The 27875-nt window shown below is 44.0% G+C and overlaps 1 protein-coding gene across 1 annotated transcript in view; it reads left to right on the top strand.

Moving 5' to 3' along the window:
• The first annotated feature begins 2064 nt into the window (after positions 1–2064).
• LOC115081289 (B-cell differentiation antigen CD72-like) overlaps positions 2065–27875 on the top strand; it is a 122363-nt gene continuing 96552 nt past the window's right edge. The window contains exon 1 of the mRNA XM_029585782.1: positions 2065–2370. Within this exon, the coding sequence (XP_029441642.1) occupies positions 2079–2370 (292 nt within the window). The 5' untranslated portion in view covers positions 2065–2078. The remainder of the gene's footprint in view (positions 2371–27875) is intronic.

Genomic DNA, 27875 nt, shown 5'->3' with positions numbered 1-27875 from the left:
AGGATACATCCTCCCCTTTTTTTCTTTCTGGGAATGGAGAAAATATCGTAGCTTTGAATTGGAAGTTGGTTTATTAGTGCTGTGTCCGTTTGTTTAAGCCATGTTTCCGTGATAGCGCAGAGGTCAGGATTGTTGTCCAGGAGAATGTCATTAAGTATTAGTGTTTTCTTGGAGAGAGATTGAGCGTTGAATAGTATCAGAGAGAAAAGAGCTAAGCCTAAAGTTTGGGTAAATGGGGAAATCATGATGGGGATAAGGGATTTGTAAGTGGGTGGGCGTGAGATCAAGGAATGTTTTCCTGTGAGATAGGTCCTGTGATGGAGGATTGGAATTGGGAGGCCCATGGGAATAGTGTTCAGATTGTAGCTGGTGAGGTTTGTTGTTTTTTTTATAAAGCGTAATAAGACTTCATATATATATATAATATAAATAAGATTCATTTAGCAGCTGGATTATCATTATTAATTATTGTCTGTGTGGAACCCCCTTTTGCTGGGGTTCACCTTCGGTGGCTGCAGCAGTGGTGAGTGACAACTCTGCTGCTTTGGAATGGGGTAAAGGCCGCCAAATTTCACCGGTTGGGGGCCAGAAAATTTTTGGAAGGCCCAGGAGGAGACTTACACGAAGCAAAAATCCACAGCTCAGAATCAGGCCGATGCAATACCGTGCGCTGGCCGCAGCACACGGCTCAACCCGCGACTGGACGCACGTTTTGGATGCGCGTTCATAACCCCCAATGCAAAACAGGAGGTTAGCATGTCCGATATGCGCATCCAGCGATGCACGTAGGTAATAACGCTCATCACATGCAAATGCGTGTTGACGAGGCAAAACAAAAATGTGCGCCCAACGCACATATGTTTACTCCCCAAAATGAACGCCGGCCACGAGCAGGCGTTAATTTCTGAGGTGCCCAAAAAGTGTACAGAAAAGCAGAAAATACTGCTTTTCTGTACTTCCTCCAACTTAATATTGTGGAGATATTAAATTGGAGAAGCTAAAAAAAATTAGAATGTCTCAAAAAAAAAAAAAATGGAGCCCACGGTCAGAGTAGGAGAAGGGACACTCAACACTAAAATTGAGCGTCCGTTTCCCTAACGGCTGACAGCCACCTCTCCCGGGCGCTCGCTGCCGAGGAGGCGCTAGGGGCGCGCAGTTTCCCCAGCGCCTCCTTTTTACCACGGCAGCCCATTTGCATTTTGCATTGGGTGCCCCGGAGATGTGCACCGGTGCGCGTTAAGGGAGCGGGCGCTCAATCACAAGCGCCTGTTTAACGCGCGCCGATATTGCATCGGCCTGTTTGTGGTTGCAAAGAAAAATAATTTATTACAAATATAAAAAATATGACCAAAGCCTCAAAATCACAACATTAATTAGCAGGACACAGTCCAAGTGAAAAGAGGACAAACTTTGAAAAAGCAGGTAGAGACAGGAAATCGGTCACTTACAGATGTAGTACAGTTCAAACGTCCTTCCAGATGTTAATTCAAGGCTTAAGTTGCTAACCGCAGGGTAAACTCCACACAGCAGTAATATTCCTCTGTGTTTTCACTGTGGCCTTCCCTGGCAGGATTTCTCCTCTGAGTTTTGGTCCTCTGGGTGGCTCTCAGTGATCAGGAACAGAAATATTCTCGGCTACACTCACCACCTCACACTTGGGAGGCTGCAAGCAGCTGGAAGCTAAGCTCAATGTCCACTTATCTACCTCAGGTGGAATCCCTTCCCCTCTTCAACTCAGTTCCAGATCAACGACCTCCCTCTGCCGCCTTTCAAAAGCAAGCAAGGCAAAAAAACCCCTTGCATCCTGCTGAGCCCTCAATTGCACAGAGCTCTCTGTCCCCTTCATAAACTCCCTAAATGTCCAGATCTTTCTAGTGACCCTAGGCAGGGCTATGAGTGTGCATTGATTGTGTGCGCATTGCTATTTGCGCCATGTTTGATGTTTTACTGTTACGCGCCTGCCTTGTTCAGAAAGGTGGCCGATGAATACATGAATGTTATTAATTGGAATGCAAAAAAACCAGAGCATTTTATTAAGAGCTGTCTTCTGGATCCCAGTGATGCAGATTTCCCAGCAAATGTCTGAGGATCACAAAACCCTGAACAGCAACTTCTCCCAGAGCATGAAGCTGAGGGACGGGGCCTTGCAGAGAACCGAGAGTAAACTGCAGGAGACAGAACTGGAATTAAAGGAGACCCGTGACAGGATGCAGCGCACTGAGCAACAACTGGGAATCATGAGCAGTGAGCTTGGTGAAACTAAAGAGACATTAACAACAATGAAGCAGAAATTAAATAATACTGAAAAAGAGCGGGACGAACTGAATTCAAGGATAAATACGATGAGACAACAGATGGCTGACTTACCAGGTACTGATCTTTTTATATTCCTGACAGCATCCAAGCTATTGCACGACGCCACGTGCGTTTTGCTGAAAGGGGCCTCGGAAGGCTTAAGGCTGTTTAAACCTATCAATGTGATTTGACTGAATCAGTTTTCACATACCCTTAAGTCTGCTTAAGAGGCCACGTGGAAATGCCCAGATTTGATTTTTATTCTTGACAACCCACCACTATGAAACTGTTTCATTAAAAATAATTTTATGAACAGCACCTCACCCTTTAACAGTTTAGGTCCAGTATTACACAGACTCCTGTATTTAGTACAGATGTTACCAATGCTAATAACAGAAATCCAGAAGTAGTGTCTTTACTTCCCTGAAGAGCACTATATCATTAACTTTCCAATTATTTGGATCCATAGGCAGCAGAAAGGGGGAACCACAGGGGCCATGCCCCCCCCCCCCCCAAATTCAGGCTGCCCTGGGAACAGCTGCACCCCCCTGCCCTTCTACATTTCCATCGGGCTCCCTACTTACCAAGCATATCTAGAAGGCTTGAATTGTTTGAAGCTTTATGGGGAGTGGTGATGTTTCTGCTTTTCTATTGTTGCACTGCAAACAGAGTCTGGCTTGTGGTTTCCAGTTTAGTTTTTGTCTGCACGCTTCTGTTTGTGCTTTATGGTCTCTTTAATCTGTATATGGTGAGTGCCTGTCCGTGCTCTGCATGAGTGACAGAGGTGAGGTATTCTGCTCCTGGGCAGTTGCAGAGTAGCCATTTATAGCAACCTGACTTGTTCTGTTTTCCTAATAGGATGTGTATTGGGGTTTTAAGGAGTAATATTTGCAGTGTTGCATTTCCATGGGTAGGGTTCTTACTGTTTGAATGATGGCAGTTAGTGTTGTTTTGGTATGGGAGATTTAATATATTGTAATTACAGTTCAGTTTACTTAAGGTTTTCTGAGGGCCAAGCCCCAAACCCAACACACTTTACAATGGACCTGATGCCATATGGGTTCTAAGTGTCTTTAGCAGGATTTCCTCATTGGCACCACAGCAGGGTGTGTAAATATAATATACGGTACATGTTGCTGTAAGTGATAATTTTACTCAGAAGACTTTTTCATGTAAAATCTGTTATGATAAATGCATAATTATTGTGTGTGTTGGGAGGGGGGGTGCTAAGGCTCTAAGATTCACCCAGGGTGCCTAATACCCTTGCATCGACCCTGAGAGAGTTCAGCACACACAAGTCCCTACCACTCACCATCTCTCACTGTCCCCAGGGGCCACATGCTGGAGCAACATATCCAGGTGAGCTTGGATGTTCTTTTTAGGCAGACGAGAGGTGCCCAAGCAATTAGGAGTGTTTCAGTATCTACAGGCCACCTTTTTTGGTCTCTGATTACATCTCTCGGTACTCAGTGATCTTCTCTCTCCCCATAGATAGTGCAGAGTGGTCGTGCAATACTGACACTGCTATTAGTAATGCTGTTTTTCTCAGGGGCAGGCTATCTCTGCCCACAAGCAGAAAGGAGGCCCCAGTGGTTTTCTAGTATCAAGTATTTTATGGGTAGGTCAGGAAATGAATAATTCTAATCTGATTAATACAAATAGTGTATGTAAGAAAGAATGACCGTGGGGGCGGAGCTGGGGGTGGAGCTAGGGGCGGAGCTTTGTTGGCCCCTTCAATCAAAAAGCCTTTCCGCTGCCCCAGTTTAGATCTCATTTCTAATCCTAGATAATAGGTATAGACTTCTCATTCTTGAAAAGGAGAACTTTCTTGACATGATGAGCCTGGTCTGTTATGCAGTCCGGATCTCAGCATAAGAACCTGCCATACTGGGTCAGACCAAGGTCCATCAAGCCCAGCACCCTGTCTGCAGCAGTGGCCAGGCTGGGTCACTGGAAATATCTGGCAGATCCCAGGAGTTTGGGAAGACCTCTTAAGTCTATGCTTCTAGGCCTGTGTTGGGTGCAAATCTGAACCTGAATGAGCAAGTCTGGGGCCTACCCTTTCAGGATCCTTAAAACGTCCTGTCAAGCGATCCTGCCTTCTTTACCTTGGGAGGCAGTTTAATGATGCAGGTTGGCCTCTTAACACCAGAGGGCAGCTTGCGCACTGCCTGGGCCTTTTGCTGTAGAGAGATACGTTATAAATTGGAAAGGCTTCTTTGCACAGAATACTGTTAGAAAGTTGGTGTTTCAGCATGAGCTCCTTGTTAACAAGGAAATGTGCAAGCTGAACTGGACGGCACTGAAACACTGAGGGCAATGTTCAAAACATATTCAGCGCTGTTTAGCTGGATAAACTAAAATGTTATCCGCATAAAAAGTAGGCATCCAGTGAGAGAATCAGGATGGGGAGAGTTAGCTATATAACTTATTCGGCTAAGTGTCAATATTCAGAAATAGCCACATAAGTTGTATGGCTAAACTAGATGTGCTATAGATCAGGTCTAATCTTAGCCGGTTAGACTTATAGGGCTAAGCCGCTGAATATACATCGTTAACTTAGCTGGATAAGTTCTAACCGGCTAAGTTACTTAAATGGACAGTTTTGAATACTGACCTCACTGTGTCTTGTATCCTTTTCCATTCCTGCCGGTCTGTGAACTGAACCCAAAGATCATTAAACACTCTGTTAAATGCTTTTTTAGCATCCACATGAAAGACCTCATCATGTTGCTGAGCCAGCTGTGCTAGAGCCAGCATCCTCCTAATATTGTCTGCCTCCTATCCATTCCCCAGGAACTCAGTTTTTCCCTGTCGGTTATGGATGTCAGATGATCCTTCAATTTCCTAGGGACTATACGGAGTAGAATTTTCTCATCCTAATATCATAATGAGATGGGTCTCCATGAAACTGTGCTTTGCCAGGTTATAAATCACTATAACTGTAACATTCATCTTGGATTCTGGTAGAGGCCCTCCTCCAATACCTCATTAAAGACTTGTCATGTATTTCTTATAAAGAGCCAAGGGCAGAGCATCTTCACTCAAGCTCTTACTTGTCTTCCTAGCTCTTATTGCTTCCTCACCTCAAAGTCTGTTATAGGAAAACCCATCGGGTTCCCAAAATGTTTTCAAGAGGGAGATTTTGTACATACTGTGCATATAATTTTCCAAATTTCCTTTCTACTCTACTCTCTGGGTTGAGTAGAAAGTTTTATGGGAGGAGTCAAAACTCTTGCAGACATCTTTATGATCCTCTACAAATCTCCTCTATTGATCAACTCTTTCCTAGTATACATTTTAGATTTAATTGCACACCCTTCCAAATCTTAGTTCATGGCAAGTTACATTCAAGTACTGCAGGGCTTACAACCTAAAAGGGTCATTTGCTACCTCATGGTATTATTCCGCAGAGAGTAAAAATAATAATTCTGACTTAAGCGACTGGTATGCCTGGGAGTGGTAAGGCTAGGGTTGGATGACATGTACTGTTGGGGGAGGGGTGCAGATATTTTGAACTGGGGGGGGGGGACTCTTTTTGGGAAGGAGAGGGTGTTGGGTTGTTGCCACATGACTTTTAATTTCAACTTTTAAACCTTTTCAGTGCTGGGCTGCCTTTAGAGGTGGCAGGAGGGGATGGGCTAGAGTCTCACCAGACCCCCAGGAGGTGAGACTCTCATATTTGGGGAGGGGGCTATTTTAGGCTATTATGGTTCTGATACCAGCTCTGTGGGTTCAGAAAAACAATGGTTTGGTAAGATGTTGACTTGGACCTGGTTCAGAGGGCAATGAAGTGTAGGAATGAGAAAAGGAAAACAAAACCCTTTTCCCCTCTGTGACCATCTAAACTGTTTCCTCCACCATGGAACTTCAACACTCCTTTAGAGCTTCTTCTCTGTCGAACCCACACCCTGGGATTCACAAAGGTACTCTCACACAGTATATATAGTCCCGGCTTGTAACTTGACTAGGGATGTGAATCGTATTTTGACGATTTAAAATATAATCCGATATTTTTTAAATCGTCATTAATCGTTAAAGAGTGTGAAACAATAGAAATTTCCCCGATTTATCATGAAAAAATCGTTAATCGGGTTAGTGTCCACTAACGGGAGTTATTTGGGGGGAGGGCGGGAAAACCGGCACACCAAAACAACCCCTAAACCCACCCTGACCCTTTAAAACTAATCCCTTACCTTCCCCTACCGTCCCAACCCCCCCCCAAAACTTTTTACAAATACCTGGTGATCTAGCGGAAGTCCCGGGAGCGATCTCCCGCTCTCGAGCCGTCGGCTGCCACTAATAAAAATGGTGTCGATGGCCCGATTAAAAATGGCGCTGGCCATCCAGTGCTCCTACCATGTGACAGGGGCCGGCCAATGGCACGGATACCCTGTCACATGGTAAGGGCAAAGGGCCATCGGCGCCATTTTTATTAGCGCAGCCAACGGCCCGAGAGCGGGAGATCGCTCCCGGGACTTCCGCTAGATCACCAGGTATTTGTAAAAACTTTTGGGGGGGGGGGGGGTCGGGAGAGTGGGGGAAGCTAAGGGGTCAGTTTTAAAGGGTCGGGGTGGGTTTTTTGTTTATCGGCTCGGGCGCAGCCGATTAAACAAAAATACAATCGGGCCTCACTAAAAAAAATTAACGATGTGAATCGGAATCGGAACCGATTCCGGTTCCGATTCACATCTCTAAACTTGACTTGATCTTCTTGAGGTTCCAGCAAATCAGCATAAATCACTAAACAATAGATTTAGTTCTTTGATCCTACTACAAAACAATCAGAGATCCTTGAGTAAAACCATCCAAATTACTTATCACATCACAGCCATTAGAGTTTCAGCAGCACCAAGAAAACACAAAAGAAAAACCTGAACACTTCCAGTTTGATGTCATGATAAAACCAAACACTACTCATCTGTAACCCTGAGTTCATCAGTTCAAATTTTCTCCTGGGGGAAAATTGTTCTGATAATCAGGAATGTCCATTCTTCCTTCCAGTGCTCTGAAATAAACCACTAGGCCTTAGTGGCTAGGAGTAATCTTTTGACCCCCTCCCCCAGTATCCATATTAATAGAGGCCCTTCTGAACTGGCAGAAAACCAGAAGGCCTTAACAGATATCTTCAGAACTCAGAACAGATCCTATCCCATTGCACTTCAGCTCTAAAGTATATGAAATTCAAGAATCTCATCCAACTATGGATGTGCATTCGTTTAAAACAAATGGGCATCCTGAAACAAGTGGGATCCTGTTTGTTTCTTTTGGGGGTCCCCTGAATTCAATGAATCAAATTCATTCCATTAGTTTTATCCCCTATTGATTTCTATGTTTAGTGATAGAAGGAAGTACAAAAGCGGCGTTGTGAGACTCAAAGGCGAAGAGGAGGAATATGTAGAGGCTGATGAGAAAAAACGAAATTATATAACAGATATTTCTGTGGAAGGGCCTGGAGCAGGACCACATAAAATGAACCCAAATAAGATTGGAAGTGATGTAAACCTCAATCGATTTTCAGAAGAATGTGTTCATGAGGAGCGAACTAAACTTAAAGTAGATAAGGCAATGGAGTCAGATGGGATTTATCTGAGACTACTAAGGGAACTTAGAGATGTCCTGAAAGTTCCACTGTGTGACTTTGTCAATGCTTCCTTAGAGTCTGGAGTAGATCTGGAGGACTGGAAAAGGGTGGATGTGGTTCTTATTAAGTGGAAGTAAGGAGGAGGCTGGGAACTCCAGGCCAGTTAGTCTGACATCTGTGGTGAGCAGACTAATGTAAGTTTTTAGTTACAGGCACTTGGACTACTTTTCTAATTATTGGAACCTCACTGTCGGGATGCCCTAATTCTAATGCATCATTAGTATCCTTTGAAGATACCTCTCTCCGAACCATGCGCTGCTGAGCGACTGTCGGCTTTCCCCTTTGTTCTAGTTTAAAAGCTGCTCTATCTCCTTTTTAAAGGTTAGTGCCAGCAGTCTGGTTCCACCCTGGTTAAGGTGGAGCCCATCCCTTCGGAAGAGACTCCCCCTTCCCCAAAAGGTTCCCCAGTTCCTAACAAAACTGAATCCCTCTTCCTTGCACCATCGTCTCATCCATGCATTGAGACTCCGGAGCTCTGCCTGCCTCTGGTGACCTGCGTGTGGAACAGGGAGCATTTCAGAGAATGCTACCCTGGAGGTTCTGGATTTAAGCTTTCTACCTAAGAGCTTTCTACCTAAGAGCTTTCTACCTAAGAGCCTAAATTTCTACCTAAGAGCCTAAATTTCCTAACTCCAATATCATTTAACTCCTAACAATCATCACATCACCATCAACATCACCATTAGCTACCTCTTACAATGTAATTATATGTAATTAGCTGGTTTTCCTTTTTCCTTTTTCCTTCTCATTCCAAGTTCAATTTTCCTTGTTACATGTAACTGCTATTTCCGCACTATTGTTCAAGTTTAAGTTTATTTTGCACTCCTGTTTCATGTGAACCAGCATGATGGGACTATTGTCTTGAATGTTGGTATATAAAAAACTTAAATAAATAAATAAATAAATAAAATTTGGCTTCCAGAACCTCCCTCCCACATTTTCCTATGTCGTTGGTGCCCACATGTACCACGACAGCTGGCTCCTCCCCAGCACTGTCTAAAATCCTGTCTAGGTGACGCGTGAGGTCCGCCACCTTCGCACCAGGTAGGCATGTTACCAGGCGATCCTCACGCCCACCAGCCACCCAGTTATCTACATTCCTAATAATTGAATCAACAACTATGACGGCCGACCTAACCTTCCCTCCTGGGCAGTAGGCCCTGGGGAGATATCCTCGGTGCGAAAGGACAATGCATCACCTGGAGAGCAGGTGCTTGCTACAGGATCCTTTCCTTGTTGCTAAAACAGAGGATAGTGCAATCTTTGCAATCCAAGGGATTGCAAGATCCAAGGCTGCAAGGTTTTACCAGAGTTAAATTTTGTCAGAAGAATCTGATCAATTTCTTTTATTGGGTGACCAGAGAGTTAGATCAAGGGAGGGCACTAGATGTAGTGTGTTTGGATTTCCAGCAAGGCCTTTGACACAGTTCCACTCAGAAGACTTATAAATAAATTGTGAGCCCTTGGCATGGATCCTAGAGTGAATGAATGGTTAGAAACTGAATGAGTGGGAGGTGACAAAGGGGAGTGGTAAATGGCGTTTTCTCTGAGGAGGGAGTTGTTACCAGTGGTGCCCCATAGAGAGATCGGTCCTTGGACTGGTTCTTTTTAACATTTTTGTAAGCAGCATAATGAAAGGGTTGTTGGGAAAGATTTGCCTTTTTGCTGATGATACCAAAATCTGTAACAGGGTGTCCAGACAAGAAGGTGTGGAAAACATGAGGCAGGATCTAGTAAAGCTCAAGGAATGGTCTAAGGTTTGGCAGCTAAGATTTATTGCAAAAAATGCAGAGTCATGCATTTAGGATGAAAAAACCCAAGGGAAAGGTACAGTATTGGAGGTGAAATTCTTCTAAGCACAAAGGGTGAGCGGGATCTGGGGGGTAATCATATCTGATCATCCAAGGTGGCCAAACAGGTGGATAAAGCCAGAAAGATGCTTGGCTGCACAGTGAGAGGAATGGGCAGCAGAAAAATGGAGGGGATATTTCCCCTGTATAGGTCTCTGGTTTTACCTCACTTGGAATACAGTGAGACCACACTTTCAAAAGGATATAAACAGGATGGAGTTGGTCCACAGAGCGGCTATTAAAATGATCAGTGGTCTTTGCTCTAAAGCATATGGGGACAGACATAAAGTTCTAAACATGTACACCCTAGAGGAAAGGTGGGATAGGGGAGATATGATAGAGACATTCAAATATCTCAAAGGTTTCCATGCACAGGAGGGGAGCCTCTTTCATAGAAACATATAGAAACATAGAAATGACGGCAGAAGAAGACCAATAGGCCCATCCAGTCTGCCCAGCAAGCTTTCACACTTATTTTCTCATACTTATCTGTTACTCCGACCGCTGAGTTCCGGGCCCTTATTGGTAACTTTTTGATTGTACTTTCCTTGCACCCCCGCCATTGATGCAGAGAGCAGTGTTGGAGCTGCATCAAAAGTGAAGTATAAGGCTTAATGTTTGAGGGTAGCAACCGTCATATCGAGCAAGTTGCCCCGAAGTTTGTATACTCATACTGCTCAGATCAATGCCTTGTTAGTTGTTGGCTGTATGTAAATCCTATTTCTTCATTCCCCCCTGCCGTTGAAGTAGTGAGCTGCGCTGGATATGCTTTCCAAGTGAAGTAATAGGTTTAAATTGGTTCGGGGTAGTAACCGCCGCAACAAGCAAACTACTCCCATGCTTATTTGTTTACCCAGACTGTGCAATTCAGTCCTTGTTGGTTGTTGTCTGAATGTAAATCCTTTTATCTTCATTCCACCCTTCCGTTGAAGCAGAGATTTCAGCTGCATATGCATTGAAAGTGAAGTATCAGGCTTAATTGGTTTGGGGTAGTAACCGTTGCAACAAGCAAGCTACTCCCATGCTTATTTGTTTACTCAGACTATACTACCTTGTTGCTTGTTGCCTGAATGCATATCCTCTTTTCCTCATTTCCTCCTGCCATTGAAGCATAGAGCAATGTTGGTTGTTGCCTGATGCAAATCCTCTTTTCCACATTTGCTCTTGCCGTTGAGCATAGAGCAATGTTGGAGTCTCATTAACCGTATAAACGTTTACGGGTAGATTTTCAAAGGGGTATGCACGTAGGATACGCGCTTACCCCCCGAAAACCTACCCCATCTATATGCCTCTCTGTCTGCCTCAGACATTGTCTTCTGTCCTTCAACCAATTTGCTATCCAGGCCACCACCTTGGCACTCACACCCAAGCTTTTTGTTTTATTCATAAGCCTCCTGTGCGGGACCGTATCAAAAGCTTTGCTAAAATCCAAGTAGATGACATTGAGCGCTCTTCCTCGATCCAATTCCTTAGTCACCCAATCAAAAAATACATGCTGCCTCTGGTCCATCAATTCTGCTGCTTGTAAATAGTTCACTATTCTTTCCTTCAGCAGCGACTCCAATATATTTCCCACCACCAAGGTGAGGCTAACTGGCCTGTAGTTTCCAGCCTCCTCTCTGCTCCCGCTCTTGTGAAGCAGGACCACTGTCGCTCTTCTCCAATCACTCGGCACCACTCCCGTTTCCAGGGAGCTATTGAACAGGACACACAGCAGAGCCGCCGGCACATCTCTGAGCTCCCTCAGTATCCTGGGATGAACCTCATTAGGCCCCATGGCTTTGTCCACCTTCAGTTTCCCCAGCTCTTCCCACACGTTCTCCACTGTAAATGGAGTTTCATCCATTCCGCTCCCCTCCAGTTTCTTGTTAACTAGCGACGGTCCTTCTCCGGGGTCCTCTTTAGTGAACACCGAACTGAAGTATTTGTTTAATATTTCTGCCATTTCTTTGTCTCTCTCCACCCATTGATCCTTTTCACCTTTCAATTTCACTATACCACTTTGGATTTTTCTCCTTTCTCTGATGTATCTGAAAAATGTTTTGTCACCTCTCTTTACCTCTTTGGCAATCCTTTCTTCTGTTTGACTTTTCACTTTCTTGATTGCTTTCTTTGTCTCCCTCAGTTCCACCAGATATTCTTCCTTGTGCTCCTCTCTTTGGGATTCTTTATATTTCTTGTACGCTGTTCTTTTAGCTTTTATTTTGTCTGCCACCTCCTTTGAGAACCAGATAGGTTTCATTTTCTCTTGCTTTTCTTTACTTTTCTAACATATAGATTAGTTGCCTTGGTAATTGCACCTTTTAGTTTGGTCCACTGTTGTTCCACATCTCTCTTGTTCTCCCAGCCTTCTAGTTCTTCCTCCAGGTACTTCCACATTTCATCAAAGTCCGTGTTTTTGAACTGTAAAACTCAGGTCTTCGTGCTAGTTCTCCGTATCCTATTTGTGATATGAAATCATACTGTATGATGATCGCTGGTGCTGAGGTGGGCTCCCACCCAGACATTAGAGACATTATCTCCATTAGTAAGCACTAAATCGAGTATAGCTCCCTCCCTCGTGGGTTCCATTACCATTTGTTTGAACAGAGCTCCTTGCAGGGCATCCACTATCTCTCTACTATTGTTAGATTCTGCAGAAGGGATTCTCCAGTCTACATCCGGCAGATTAAAATCTCCAACAATCACCACTTCTCCCTTCTTTCCCATCTTTTGGATGTTTTCAACCAGATCTTTGTCAAGCTCTTCCATTTGATTTGGAGGCCTGAAAACTACTCCAATAAAAATGGATGCTTCATCATCTTTTTTTAGGTCAGCCCATAGTGCTTCTTCTTTGCCCCATCTTCCTTGCAGTTCAGATGCTTGGATATTGTTTCTGACATATAGAGCCACTCCTCCCCCTTTCCTGTCCTCTCTGTCCTTCCTTAACAAGTTATAGCCCGGTATGGCCGTATCCCAATCATGAGATTCCGTGAACCACGTTTCTGTGACAGCAACAACGTCCAAGTCCGCCTCCACCATTAGGGCTTGCAGATCTGGGATTTTATTGCCCAAATTACGAGCATTTGTGCTCATAACTTTCCAGCTTTTCTCGTTCAGGTTACTGCTTTTCTTGGACTCCTTTTTTACTTATTTAGTTGTTTTGTTACCCACTTCACCCTTTTTCATTGCATTTGTATTTGTATTTGGGGGTGACATTCTAATTTCTTTATGCTACCCCCGGCTTCTAGTTTAAATGCCTTATGACATAGGATTTGAATTTATCTCTTAGGATCCTTTTTCCTGCCATAGGATTTGAGCCATACATTGAAGTTATCAATATGGCTTAGCCTCTCCTTCCCCTTTCCCTGAACAGGTAACACTTCTGAAAAGGTGATGGTTGTCGCCATGTGACTAATCTGCTTCGCTAGAGACTGGCTTGGATGCTGTTAATAGCAAGGTCGTTGGTTCCCAGATGGATGATAATATCAGCTTTAGAGTCTTTGCTTTCTTCTTAGATCGTTCTGACTATCTGAAAGGCATTTCTGCTGGCCGATGATTCTGGTAGGCATTTAACTGTAGTGTTTCCCTCTAGAGAGTTCCCAAATTAGTGCCTCTGATGACAGTCACCCAGCACAATGAGCTTTTTCTTTGTTATTGATTGTATTTTGGAATTTCTGTATGCATTGGGTTTCTTCTTTCTTTTCAGGTACCACTTCAATCTCTTTCACCAGAGCTTTATACTTATGTGATACAGATTAGGCGTTTTGTATTTGTGTCACTTGAGAGCATGTGAGTTTCTGCATCACTGGTCTTACTCTACCAGAGCCCACTGTAATCATGTTGATTTTTGTGTTCCTTGTCACCCTGTGTAAGTGGAGAGGGAGACATGTGGGCTGCACAATTGTGCAGAATGGGTGTCTGTGGGTCACAGTTCTTATCCTACCTGAGCCCACTGTAAATCTATTTTTCCTTGACTTTTGGTTTTTTTGTGGTAATGGGGAATTAATTCCTGAATAATGTAAAGTGGGTGAAACTTTCTTTATTGAAGCTGATTCAGCTTTAACTCCAGCCAGCAACTTTTCAAGAAAGAGAGTTCTGAGCAAATGGGGCAAGCCCTAACTTTCCAGATGCTTTCCCTCAGAATAAAGGCTCCACAATAGTTACACTGGATGGACCTCATTTTGGTAGATGTATTTGATGGATAACACCCGAGGAATGACCAAATTTCCAAATTATCTAATTATCAATTATGTATTCAGGCAGCCTATATCAGAAAAACAACCCCAGGGGTGGGTGGGAGGGAGTTAAACAGTTAACACTTGGCTAGGGCTGTTCACTGGACACTGTATTTGCTATTGATTTTATTTAGACCCTCCCCCAGATAGGCTAGCTAAGTTTAGCTTTTTCCTGAGCTTTCCCCAAGAAGCTGTAGTTGTGCTGTCTCCTTGAAGATCAAAGCAGACTGAATACTTGATTGACCCCCTGCAATGCACTATGATTCACCCACCCAGAGGTGAAAGCCTACTCCCCCTCCCTTTTTTTTTTTTTTTTTACTTAAACAAACCCACAACAGTTTAATACAGAAATATCAATATCTAGGACAATATAGAGAATATAAGTCTAGCACTGCACAGAACACAGAAAAATATATGCAAGAAGCCCTCTGAAATAAGGATAAAATAAATGTTTTTTCTCCTTAGCTCTCCCCAAGAAGCTGTGGTTGTGCTGTCTCCTTGAAGATCAAAGCAGACTGAATACTTGATTGACTTGATTTCAATGAGGGGTTTTGCAATGAGGTTGAAAGGGGTAGACTCAGGAGTAATCTTAGGAAGGTGGAGGTGGTGGAGACAGAAACAGTATCTGAATTCAAGAAAGCATGGGATAAATAGAGAGGATCTCTAAGGAGGTGATGGGAATTATAATGCTAAATTAATTAGAGGGATGGGAAGAATAGATGGGCCATACAGTGTTTTTCTGCCGTCATATTTCTATGGGCCATAAGAATCAATGGGAGAACAACAGGTGTATTACAGTTTATTTTTTTTAATTTAATGTTATTTATATTATAAATTGTTACTAAATACAGCAAAACAAAAGAAGAGCTAAAACGTCACCCAAATAGGTAATAACAAAAAAGTAGAGGAAAACCAATTGTCAAATTAGGAAAAAATTGGCCAGTGAAGAAAATTTCAATTCTACCAATTTATGGACAGGTGTCAGCAAGTCAGTCAGTGTGCCCTGCTATGAACAGCGTGGACCACCCAGTCAGTTCGCTCATTCACCTTCCAAATGATAATTTTTAACATGTTTTTAGAGAGTATATAAAAAATGGCAACAGTCTCAATGTACAATCACAAGAACAAGCCCAACACAGCCGGTGTTTCGCAACAAGCTTCCTCAGGGGTTCAGTCACAAAGTTTAAAAAAAAAAAAATCATCAGACTGTTGTCTGTAAGGGAATAAACATTTTTTTTTTTTAATCAATAATCCAGTATGGTAGATATATCAAACAGTACTTATCGAGAAGCCAAAGTTTACTGTGCTTCAGGATCACAGGTCTCTGTGATTCAAAATTGAGTAACCGAGGGAGAAGTTGAATCTTCTTAAAACATCAATGCAGACATTGTTATGTCACCTGAAAGGACAAAACTAATGATGATGTTGAACTGACATCAACATCAATTACCCTAAAAAAGTGTTTGAATCAATGGCAGAATTCAACCCCACAGGAGGTACAGAGTTAAATTTGTGTATCGAACACTGTTCTAAACATAATAATCTCAAGTTAAGGTCACCTCCACATCAGTTGGCAAAAAGATGGTCGATGACAAAAAATGTAGATCATCAAAAACATGAAGCATTTCATCACAATGGGTCACCAAATGTGCACTGAATCGAAGGTGAGTCAAATTAGATTGATGTTCAATTAATCTAGTTTTGACTATGTGCATGGTTTTTCCAATATGTACCTTATTGCAAGTGCATTGTATCAAGTAAATAACCACTGCCGATGTACAGGATGTAACACATCTAAGTGTAATAGTAATTTCATTGATATCACCAATGATGTTATACTCATTGAAATCTGACACACTGAACAACTGCCAAAAGTCCCTTGCTGGGAACACCTTCGGGGCCAGGGGAAGGGAGCCCATAGTCCTTAAGCAGCCCACATCTCAGAGCAAACCACTTCCTTTCCCCATCCCTCCTCCTACCCCTCCCTCCCTTATTTACTACAACCCCCCCTGCATCTTAGCATGAAAACAATATATAAAGAAGAAATAGTATATGAAATAAATAATGTTATCTGGCACATAATAAACTTAGTGCTGCATGAAACAGAGTCTAATAAGATATCTCAGAAAAAAATAATAAAAAAATTAAGTTCCTCTCATTTCAAACTGATCTTCTCCTCCAAGAGCTAGGTCATCAACTAACGAATCTAGATTTATAAAACATAAACAACGCTATCCATTCCTGGTCTCTAATCACAGAAAAAACTGCTAACAACATTAACCCAGAGAAAGTCAAATGACTAAAAAACAAAAAGGAAATTCAAAACCCTTGGTTTAACATCACTCTAAAAAACATGAAAACAGCCCTCAGGAAAATTGAAAAAGAATGGCTAAAAAGCAAACTGCCCGTCACTCAACAGAGATACCGCACACAACTAGCTGCCTACAAAAAATCAATTCAAAATACAAAACGTGACTACCACGGTAAAAAAATACTAAACTCCTCCAACAAATCCAAATCCTTATTCAACATAGTAAACAACCTCATTTTCGACAACAGCAACTCCAACGCAACCGTAACCAAAAATTTAAGCCAAGATTTAGCTATATTCTTTAAGAACAAAATCTCCAAAATAACCGATACTCTCAACACCACTTCAAGCATTCATATTCCAACATTAACAAATAACATTTCTCCTTGGCTTGTCTTCAGACCCATTTCTAATTTGGAAACAGAAAAAATGTTAAGTAAAATTAACCCAGCACTTCATGACTTGGACACCTTACCCACCCGGGCTCTTACGGAAATTGCTCATCCAATAGCCCCAACAATCACAACAATCATTAACAAGTCACTCGAGGAAGGCGAGCTTCCTAACAGGCTAAAAATCGCTACAATCACACCTCTACTAAAGAAAAAAAACCTCAACCCAGAAGACCTAAACAACTACCGCCCAATCTCTAACCTTCCCCTTTTCGCTAAATTAACGGAGAAGGCGGTCCTGAAACAACTTAACGAACATCTTGATGACAACAAAATACTTTCCCCCTCCCAATATGGATTTAGAAAAAAACCACAGTACAGAAACCCTCCTTCTTAACCTTTCTAACACCATACTAAGAGGATTTGATAACAAAAAAGGATACCTTCTAATCCTCCTGGACCTCTCGGCAGCATTTGACACTGTCGACCACAAAAAACTTATTTCTAGCCTTGAATCCATTGGGCTCGCGGACAAAACACTTAGTTGGTTTACATCCTTCCTCAAAAACAGGTATTTCAAAGTTTCCTACAACAACAAATTATCCAATGCTATCCCTCTCGAAACAGGAGTGCCACAAGGATTGGCACTATCACCCATTCTATTCAATATCTACCTCACACCTTTATGCCATCTCCTATCAAGCCTAGGCATCACGTACTACATGTACGCTGATGACATACAAATCCTCATTCCAATAATTTCCTCTATAGAAGATACAATGTCAAGAGCAGCCTCACACCTTGAGGCAATCCGAAACATGCTAATTAACCTAAAACTATGTTTAAATATGAACAAAACTGAATGCATTCTAATCGTGAGAAAAATCTCTGGATCAAAAACTACACCACCCTTCCAAATTGACAAAATACATATTCAACTCAAAGACAACGTAAAAGACCTAGGCTTATGGCTCGACAATGAACTAAACTTCAAAAAACATATTACTACAAAAACAAAAGAGGGCTTCAATAAACTACAAGTAATCAAACACCTAAAACCACTACTCCACCCCCAGGATTTCAAAACCGTCTTACAAGCCCTCATCTTTACCAGTTTGGACTATTGCAACTCGCTTCTGATTGGTTTATCTAAAACATCCTTAAAACCTTTGCAGCTACTGCAGAATGCTGCTGCCAGAGTCCTGACGGGCAAAAAAAAATCTGAACACATAACCCCGGTCCTCAACAATTTACAGTGGCTACCGATAGAGAAAAGAATAGAATTCAAAGTTCTCACAATTCTTCATAAAGCAATTTATAAAGCAGACTACACAACCTTGGATAACCACATACATAGATCACCTCGCACAACAAGAACTACAAGCAAAATCCAACTAGTAATTCCTTCTCTTCCACATGGCAAACTGTCCTCCACAAGAAATAGAGCCATTTCCATCATTGGTCCAAAGTTATGGAACTCATTACCTTCTCACCTGACAGTGCAAGAAAACATAAAATCTTTTAAAAAAGATCTTAAAGCCTGGCTACTTAGCCAAACTTTCACAGACAGCACTCTCAAGGATAAAAACGGATAAACCCTCAGTTCTCTTCCTCTGTGTGCCCATCTGACATACAATATCCCTCCTTCAATTAACTTCTTTAAGTCCTACAGAACTCCTTCCTATTAGTCCTATTGCTGATGTTCCCCTTCTCAATTTTAATTCTGATAATTTCAATTCAGATTTTCTATTTACCTATCTGATGGTATATCTTGATATGTTCATGCTAATGTTCTATACCAGTTTACATATTTGCTGTTAATTTCACTTTAAATGTATCAAGTTGTTGTAATCTGTAAACTGGAGTGAAGGCAACTCTGCTATACCTCGGTATATAAAATATGCTAAATAAAAAAAAATATGCTAAATAAATAATACAGTCCACATTAGACCTTGAACTATAGTCAGTACTAGCCTGTGATTCCAGCTCAGGATCAAAAAAGCTGTATTCCATTTGTGTCCACTACCACTGGCCGAATATTCATGGAAGGGTTAACCATCAAGCTGATACCAGAGATTTCACTCACAAAATATCCTCTCTCCATTACATAGTAGACCATAGGTCTTCTGAAGCTCTTCTCCTTGATATTCAGTTGGGGGATAGTCCAGCCCACGCAGCCACCCAGCCCAAGCATGCAGTAATGCATGTGATGGCCAATCAGTACAAATCTCCACATCTTCAAGCCAAACAGAAAAGGACAAACTTGTAATCCTACCAGGAGCATGTAACTACCAAAAACAAACTCCTGACCATAACAAAAGAACACTGAAAATTCCTTCAACTGAGACTTCCAGCTGTACGATTCATACCTAGTGAGCTGCTTCCACCACAAATGGCCACGATCTTTCCCAGATCTTTGGTCTCAGTCGGTTGCCATACAGGATGTCGTTTTCCAAAGTTCTGCTACCAGTTTTTCAGTTGCTTTCACATCAGAGCACACTGTTAATTTTCCATCTTTCACAACCCACAGTCGAGCAGGATACATTAGCGGCATACCATACTTCCAAGGAGTGCAGGTCTTTCTTAACTGATCCATATTCCTGCTGGCGTTTCTTTAGCTCCATGGAAAAGTCTTGAAAAAGCTTAATTTTGTGACCTCTCTCTTGCAGCTTTTAGCATCGTATTTATTTATTTATTTATATTCTTTTTTATACCGAAGTATAGCTGAGTGCCTTCACCCCGGTTTACATTGTAACAAATTCATACAAGAAACAAGTTTAACATATAACGTAAGTACAGAATAATATGAGTATAACAACTCGGCAGAGGCAGAGTATAACATGTTAGCAGAAGACAATTTACATCTTAATTAGAAGAAGATATTTATAACAGAAGAATTAGAGTTCAAGATGAGGATTGAGAATTGAGAATTGAATCTTCTGCTTATCCGCAAAATTATGGAGTTGCAAAATTATCACTCGAGATCTCCTTCCCACTGCGGGTGCTGGTGTCAAGGCTCAGTGAGCTCTATCAATTTTTATTGTACCATTTTTAGTAAGTACACCAAAGGTTTCAGGCAGCCATTTTGCAAGAAAAGAAATTGAGTTATGCCCTTCAGTTTTTTCCAGCAACCCTAATAGATGGACATTATGTCTTGAGCAATTTTTTAAATCATCCAGCTTTTCAAGGGCAGAGTTATTGCTTTTATCAATTCTGTTCAGCTTACCTCATGTAGCCGTCCATGGATCCTCCAGATCAAAAACTCAGACCTCCATATCAATAAGTTGTGATGAATTGTCCTTAACTGCTTCAATTGAGTAACCTTTTCCACAATTTTCTTGGTAATTTTTTCAGCAAATTTTTCTATTGCTTTGTGTACTTATTTCGATTCATCTAGTGATATGAAATCGGCGAAACAATGTCACAAGGCGATAGCTAAAGCCAGAAGAATGCTGGGCTGCATAGAGAGAGGAATATCGAGTAAGAAAAGGGAAGTAATTATCCCCTTGTACAGGTCCTTGGTGAGGCCTCACCTGGAGTACTGTGTTCAGTTCTGGAGACCATATGTCCAAAGAGACAGAGACAAGATGGAGGCGGTCTAGAGAAGGGCGACAAGAAAGGTGGATGGTCTTCATGGATGACTTACGAGGAGAGATTGAAGAATCTAAATATGTACACCCTGGAGGAAAGGAGGAGCAGAGGTGATATGATACAGACTTTCAGATACTTGAAAGGTTTTAATGATCCAAAGACAGCGACAAACCTTTTCCATCAGAAAAAAATCAGCAAAACCAGGGGTTACGATTTGAAGCTCCAGGGAGGAAGACTCAGAACCAATGTCAGGAAGTATTTTTTCACGGAGAGGGTGGTGGATGCCTGGAATGCCCTTCCGGAGGAAGTGGTGAAGACCAGAACTATGAAGGACTTCAAAGGGGCGTGGGATAAACACTGTGGATCCATAAAGTCTAGAGGAGGAGAATGAAGAGTGGGTGGTTCGCGGGAATGACAGCTACTACCTGGAGATAATACCCTTATTCAATAAACATACACGCGGTTAATGAACTCCAACATTGCTCTGAGACTCCAACATTGCTCTAAGCTTCAACGGCAAGAGGAAATGTGGAAAAAAGGATTTGCATTCACAAAAAAGCAGGGAGTAGCTTGCTTGTTACGGCGGATACTACCCCAAACCAAATAAGCCTGATACTTACCATTACTGATACTTACCATACTTACCCATTCTACCGCCCCTCTCTCCCCTCCCCTTTTCTCCGCCACCTTCTTTTCTTTCTCTCTGCCCCCCCTCTTTCCTCGCTCTCCTCCCTTCTCTTCCCCATCTTATCTCCTAGCCTGATTAAAATTAACCTCATAGTTTTCTTTCTTTTGTACATATGTATATAATTGCAAACTTTGTTTATAATTTTATTGCAAAACTTCCCATGTTATTGTTCCCCCTCTCGTTAATGCCTTGTTATCATGTTTTTACTGTTCAATGTAAAGCGCCATGCCGTGCGTTTGTTTTTGCGTTACAATGTGAACCGATATGATATCCTGGATGAATGTCGGTATATAAAAATTTTAAATAAATAAATAAATACTTCACTTTCAATGCATATCCAGCATAGCTCTCTGCTTCAATGGCAGGGGAGAAAGTCTGCTACTTCACGCATATCCAGCATAGCTCTCTGCTTCAACGGCAGGGGAGAAAGTCTGATACTTCACACATATCCAGCATAGCTCTCTGCTTCAATGGCAGGGGAGAAAGTCTGATACGTCACGCATATCCAGCATAGCTCTCTGCTTCAACGGCAGGGGAGAAAGTCTGATACTTCACGCATATCCAGTAGAGATGTGAATCGTGTGATCGATCGTCTTAACGATCGATTTTGGCTGGGGGGGGGGGGGGAGGGAATCGGATCATTGCGGTTTTGTTTTTTTTTTAAATCGTGTAAATTGTAAATCGGGGGAGGGCGGGAAAACCGGCACACTAAAACAACCCTAAAACCCAACCCGACCCTTTAAAATAAATCTCCCACCCTCCCGAACCCCCCCAAAATGTCTTAAATTACCTGGGGTCCAGTGGGGGGGTCCCTGTGTGATCTTCCACTCTTGGGCCATGGGTGCGTTAATAGAAATGGCGCCGGCGCCATTTTGGTTCCTGTCCCCCGACGTCACGAGCGCAGGAGATCGCTCCTGGACCCCCGCTGGACCCCCAGGGACTTTTGGCCAGCTTGGGAGGGCCTCCTGACCCCCACAAGACTTGCCAAAAGTCCAGCGGGGGTCCGGAAGCGACCTCCTGCACTCGAATCGTATTTGCCGTATTGCAAAATGGCAATACGGCAATATGGCCATACCCATTTCGAGAGGGACTACTCTCTCAGATATAGCTCCTTATCCATTTCGATGGGCAGCGGAGAGAATAAAATATTTAGGGGTATGGTTTAGGGCAAACTATTCCTGAGATGGTAGATCAAAATATACTTTACTTACAATCTATTGTTAAAACTTCTTTATCTAACTGGTCCCCTTTGTATCTGTCATGGTGGGGTGATTGGAGTCCATTAAAATGGTTATTACTCCCAAGATAATGTTCTTAAAATGTTACCACTTTCTTTGTTCCTCTGGAACTCTAAAAGACCTAGAACTGCATCTCATAGGTTACAACTTCCTAAAGATTTGGGAGGAGTTAACTTTCCTGATTTTGAGGTTTATCATGTGGCTTTTATATTATGTCAAGGGACTGAATGAGTACAAGACTGTTGTATTCATGGACCCTTGGGCCGAGGCAGGATTGAATAGAGGAGCCTTGCAGATTCTCACTGTCGGCAGGTGAACCTGGACGAAGCAGTGGCCTAGCTGGAGCTTTGCCTATATCAGCCTTCGTTCTCCTTGGCTTGAACCTTTGTGTGCTGGGGCCAGCAGGTCTTAGGGACCTCTGCTGATTGCGCATGATGTCATAGAGGAACTGGGTAGGCAGATATAGATCCAGAGGCAGGTAGTTGTCAGTGGCAGGCAGTGGTCAAGCATATCAGGCTGAGGTCAAAACTGAGTATCCATCTGATGGGAAGACGGGATGGATTGATAGGGGAGGAAGGCGTAGGGAGAAACAGGAGGGCAGTGAAGGAGAAACTGAAGAACTGTAAGCAAGGATGCTGGAACTGAAGAATTGAAGATATGGATGCTGGAGCAACACACACTGCTTCAGGAGTAGGTGGACCTGTTGCTGAGGCAAAGAAGTGAAGGTCAGGAGGGCCTTTCAAAGGCCTGGTAGTGTAGGGTCATCGAGATGCATCGCAGGGCTTTTCCCTCCATGAGCTCTTTAAATTCTGCAGCATCGAGTGAGCACTCAGCTAAGGAGGAGCGTGGCAGTAGAGTCAACAGCACAAAGATATGGGGGTGGCAGATTCACTGAACCAGTTCACTTTGGAAAAAGCTATGATAGGATGTATTCCTTTGTGTCTTCTACCGCAAATGAGTTTGCCTATTTATTTAAGTAACTTTTCTGTTTTGCAAATTATTGTCTCTGCCTTCTTGGTAGTCATTTATGTGGTGGTAACTCTTTGACTAAAAATTTACTGCTTTGGTTTCAGTTGCTTTTTAAAATTAATAAAATGGTTCTTAATTGTCGAGAATGGCAGAATCGAGGTACATGGACTCTGGATCAGATAATTAAAGATGGTAAATGGGTTCCTTTTGTATGGAATTTCATGTACCTATTTCTCAATATTACAAGTGACTGCAGTTGAAGTATTGCATTACTGCTTGTGAGAGAGAGATCTAACTTACATGATCACTGCGATATAGTTTTGGCTTCCACAAAGCATGCTACCAGATTTTATAAATGCATGACAAGGGAATCTCGTAGATGCTGACTAGGTAGGGAAAGAGTGTGGGAGAATAAACTGTCACTGAATTAGAGGAATGGCAATGGTCCCTTTTCTGGGAGAACTCATTGAAGACTTCCCTGTCTGTTTCACTTACTCATTCCCTTTTTCTATAGCTCATTGTGCAGTATGGACCCCAGTAAAGCTGAGGTAATTTAGGGTTCAAGAAGGGGATAGATGTTGAACTTGTAAATCAAAATGAGGTACCTTTTCTCACGTGATATTTTGTTTTGAATTGCAACAGTTTCCAACAGTTGCCAATCCAGACCATAAGGGTCCATTAAGCCCAGCACCCTTCAGCTATTTCTTCTCCAAGCTGAACAGACCTAACCTCTTTAGCCTTTCCTCATAGAGGAGCCATTCCATGCCATTTATCGTTTTGTATCACAATTTCATAAATATGAACTGGCTGCAGTAGAAAAATCAAATTGACTGGTTCAGATGAAGAAAATTTGGGCTCCTGTATATCGATATATTTCTGATGCTCTCTGAAGACTACTGCTCTTATTATTGCCGCCTGTATCACTGTTTGTGTTGTGGAGCGCTAGGAGAGCGATCCCACTTCCTGAGAGATGTGTGTCCTTGGGCCACGGCTCGACCCCAGAGGGACTCTGAAGAGGTGCCGTGGGAGGCGTGGCATGCCCGAGCATGGGCTGGACGGGAGCAGGGCTGGAGTGATGACTGGAAGACAGGCCCTCCTCCGGACCTGCAAGCTTCGGAAGACCCTACAACGCAATGTTGGTCTTGTGAACAGTCCTCCGACCGTTCCCAGCCCTTTCGGACCTGCCGCAGGGTACGGCACGTAGCGGCAGGCCGGATGGAGGCCAGGGCAGCGAAGACTGGAACATGGATTCAGACAAGACTCAGGAACAACGTAGACTCAGGCATAGATGTGGACTCAGGAGCGAGGTGCAGGATGCATAGACTTGGACTTAGGAACAGACGTGGACTCAGGACGAGGTACTGGATGCACAGAGGAGGGACTCAGGAATGAAGGCTGAAGGAAGACATGGGCACTGTCCCTCAGGGCGCCCTACTCAGGCCACCCGCGGGACTGAGTCGCGGACCACCCTGTCCGATGCGCGCCCTACTCAGCCCAGGAAGGCTGGTCGCGGACCACACTGAGAGCGGGAGAGCACAGGGAAGAATCAGGTTGCTGCACTCTTGGCAGCCAAAGGCAAGGTTTGCTGCGCTCCTGGCAGCCAAAGGCAGGTTAAAGCATCAGGGTCAGGAACAAGGACTAAGACAGACCTCAGGGCTGGAACAAGGACATCTGGAACAGCAGGTAACATCAGGACTGGAACACGGATACTGGATCAGGAGACACACCTCAGGGCTGGAACATGGACATCTGGAACAGCAGGTAACATCAGGACTGGAACACGGGTACTGGATCAAGAAACAGACCTTGGGACTGGAACAGCAGGTGGATGTCAGGACTGGAACAGAAGGCAGACATCAGGACTGGACGAGGAGCTCCGACAGGGAACGAGAAACACAGGACCTTGCAGAAGGCTGGAACACGGACGACTCCTGGAGCAAAGGATCTCAGGAGTGACCAACTCCTTGCAAAGGCAAAGACAGACTGAACACTGAGCCCTTTAGTAGAGCTGAGGTGGACAACGCCCAGGGAGGGGTCAGCAGGGGGCCATACCTGGCTGGCCCTTGAAGAGGAGTAGAGAGGCGCGCGCCCGCGCCCTAGGGAGCTGGAGCGAAGAGAGCTGGAAGCTGGTGGCGTCCTCAGCCACGTGGAGGGCCCATGGAAGCCAGGCAGGCAGCGGAGCAGCCCTGCCCTGAAGCTGGAGAGGTGGCAGGCTGCTGGAGCGGCTCCCAGCCGCGAAGACTGAAGCAGGAAGCAGGAAGAGAGGTAAGCTGGCTGAAGGGAGAACCAAGAGCTGCAAGGACTGAAGCAGGAAGCAGGAGAAGGGCTGACTGCAGGAACGGCTCCATGCCGTGAAGACAGCCCCAGGAGAAGAGGTAAGACTACAGGCAGAGTAGAGAGCTGTAGCAGGCTGCAGGCACCGACAGGGACGGCTTCCCTGCCAGGCGAGGACCCGGGCTGAAGCAGGCACCGGCAGGGACTGTCTCCCTGCCGGCTGAAGGTCCCGGGATCGCAGCAGCACGTCGGGGGAAGGCAGAAACAGGAGCAGAGGAGCCAGCCGCATGGCAACAGCTGCGGGGAGGGCCCCAGCTGATTCAGGGAGAGAGAGAGCAGCAGCGTCAGCAGCCCGACTGGCCGTGAAGGTAAGAGCCTGCCCGCGCTCCTCACGGGCAGGATCGCAACAGTTTGCTTTTGTATTATTTTTGTTTTTGCAATAAAAAAGTTTCAATTAAAAAAAAAGAAGACTGTGGGGTTTACAGTAGTGTCGTAGTAACCAGTTCATTAATGGGGGAGACAGAACAAAATGAGGATGGTGATGAAAAGCAGGCAGTGCAGTGCACCTGATGCCCCTAGCCTTGTTTCTCGGGGCCCACCCGCTACCTTAGCTCAGTACCAGCATCCTCCCCCAAGGAAATAGAAAAGGGAACATGGAAGAAATCCATGATCTGAATGCACTTCAAAGTCAGGGAGGATCCACGTTGTGCACAGTGGTACCTTTCTTGCCAAGCAGCCAGTGTTTCCGGTGTCTTTTCGATGACAGGGGACATTGTGAGCCCTCATCGCTCAAGGTTGACACCATAGTTAATGGAGAAGATATTTTTAAATGCAATCTTTACTTGCTTAGGTTTCCAGATTTCCCATGTGAGTGGCAAGATGAATGAAAGCATCTTGAAGGCCTTGCTGCCACTCTGCCTGCCAGTGCCTACCATGCCCAGATATACCACCCCAGGGGTCTAACTGTTACTTCTCTTGACACTCAAAAACCAAACCCCCTCTTTTCCTAGGTTGTGGGGCCTAGTGGTGGGGCTAACTCCCAAAAACACTCCTTCTTCTCAAAATTCAGTTTGAGATCCACACTGCTTGCTGTATGGGCATCTTCTGGTTTTATAGCGCACTGCTGATCAATCCAAACTGATCTCAACTGGGAGGATGTAGGGATGGTCTGCGAATAAAAAAATCTGAGCCTATAGAAAAAAAAAACTAGGGACAATTAAGGTATTTAGGGACTCAAGTGTCACATATTATTTTCCTTTATTAGTAACATAATAGTGAATGATGCCTGAACAAGACCAAACTGGTCCATCCATTTTGCCCAATTGAGCATGCAAATTGCCATATACTACAGAACACCAACTATTTCCATCCATATTGTCTTTAACCTGACTTTTCAAACCTTTCCCCATCACCACCCTTCATACATGTCTCAAGCGCACCCAGAATACACCACAGGACTAGCCTGCACCACCTGCACATTTAGGTAACTTCATGTCTTTTCATCTTCCTCTATAATTTTTTCAAGATTAGCATTAAATCCAGTAACCATGTCTTATTACCAAGTTTTTAAATAAACTACACAGCCAACAAAACAAGCTAAGCTGTTGTCCAAAACATCTGGCCTTCCCATGCTCATTGAATAATGAGTTTTAAACATGGCCATTCCATGAAGATCAGCCCATACCTTCATGGAGATCCGATATAGCCACACCACTGTTGTTAAGGTCATGAACACTGCTCATGGCCTTCTTGCAACTCCATTGACTTAGCAATGGCAGAAAGAGAAATTCAGACCCTGCACTGCTGCATCCTGATCTTTTGTAAAGGACAAAGAATCTGGATGTCATCGGCCTACATATAACAATTCAAACTTGATTTCTACATAATGGGTAGATTTTCAAATAGCGCGATTTGGCGTACTTTTGTTGGCGCATCAGGCGCAAACAAAAGTACGCTGGATTTTAGTAGATACGCGCGTAGCCGCTAAAATCCGGGATCGGCACGCGCAAGGCTATCGATTCCGTATAGCCGGCGCGTGCCGAGCCGCGCAGCCTACCTCTGTTCCCTCCGAGGCCGCTCCGAAATCGGAGCGGCCTCGGAGGGAACTTTCTTTTGCCTTCCCCTCACCTTCCCCTCCCTTCCCCTACCTAACCCACCCGCCCGGCCCTGTCTAAACCCCCCCCTTACGTTTGTCGGGGGATTTACGCCTCCCGGAGGGAGACGTAAATCCCCGCGCGCCAGCGGGCCGCTAGCGCGCCGGGACGCGACCTGGGGGCGGGTCCGGAGGGCGCGGCCACGCCCCCGGACCGCCCCGGGCTGTAACCACGCCCCCGAAACGCTACGTCCCACCCCGAAAATGCCGCGCGGATCGGGCCCGCCCCCGACACGCCCCGACACGCCCCCCTC

The sequence above is a fragment of the Rhinatrema bivittatum genome, unplaced genomic scaffold, assembly GCF_901001135.1.
Source record: "Rhinatrema bivittatum unplaced genomic scaffold, aRhiBiv1.1, whole genome shotgun sequence".
NCBI classification, from domain to species: domain Eukaryota; kingdom Metazoa; phylum Chordata; class Amphibia; order Gymnophiona; family Rhinatrematidae; genus Rhinatrema; species Rhinatrema bivittatum.
The sequence above is the reverse complement of the archived record's forward strand: the minus strand, read 5'-3'. Positions and strand labels throughout refer to the sequence as shown.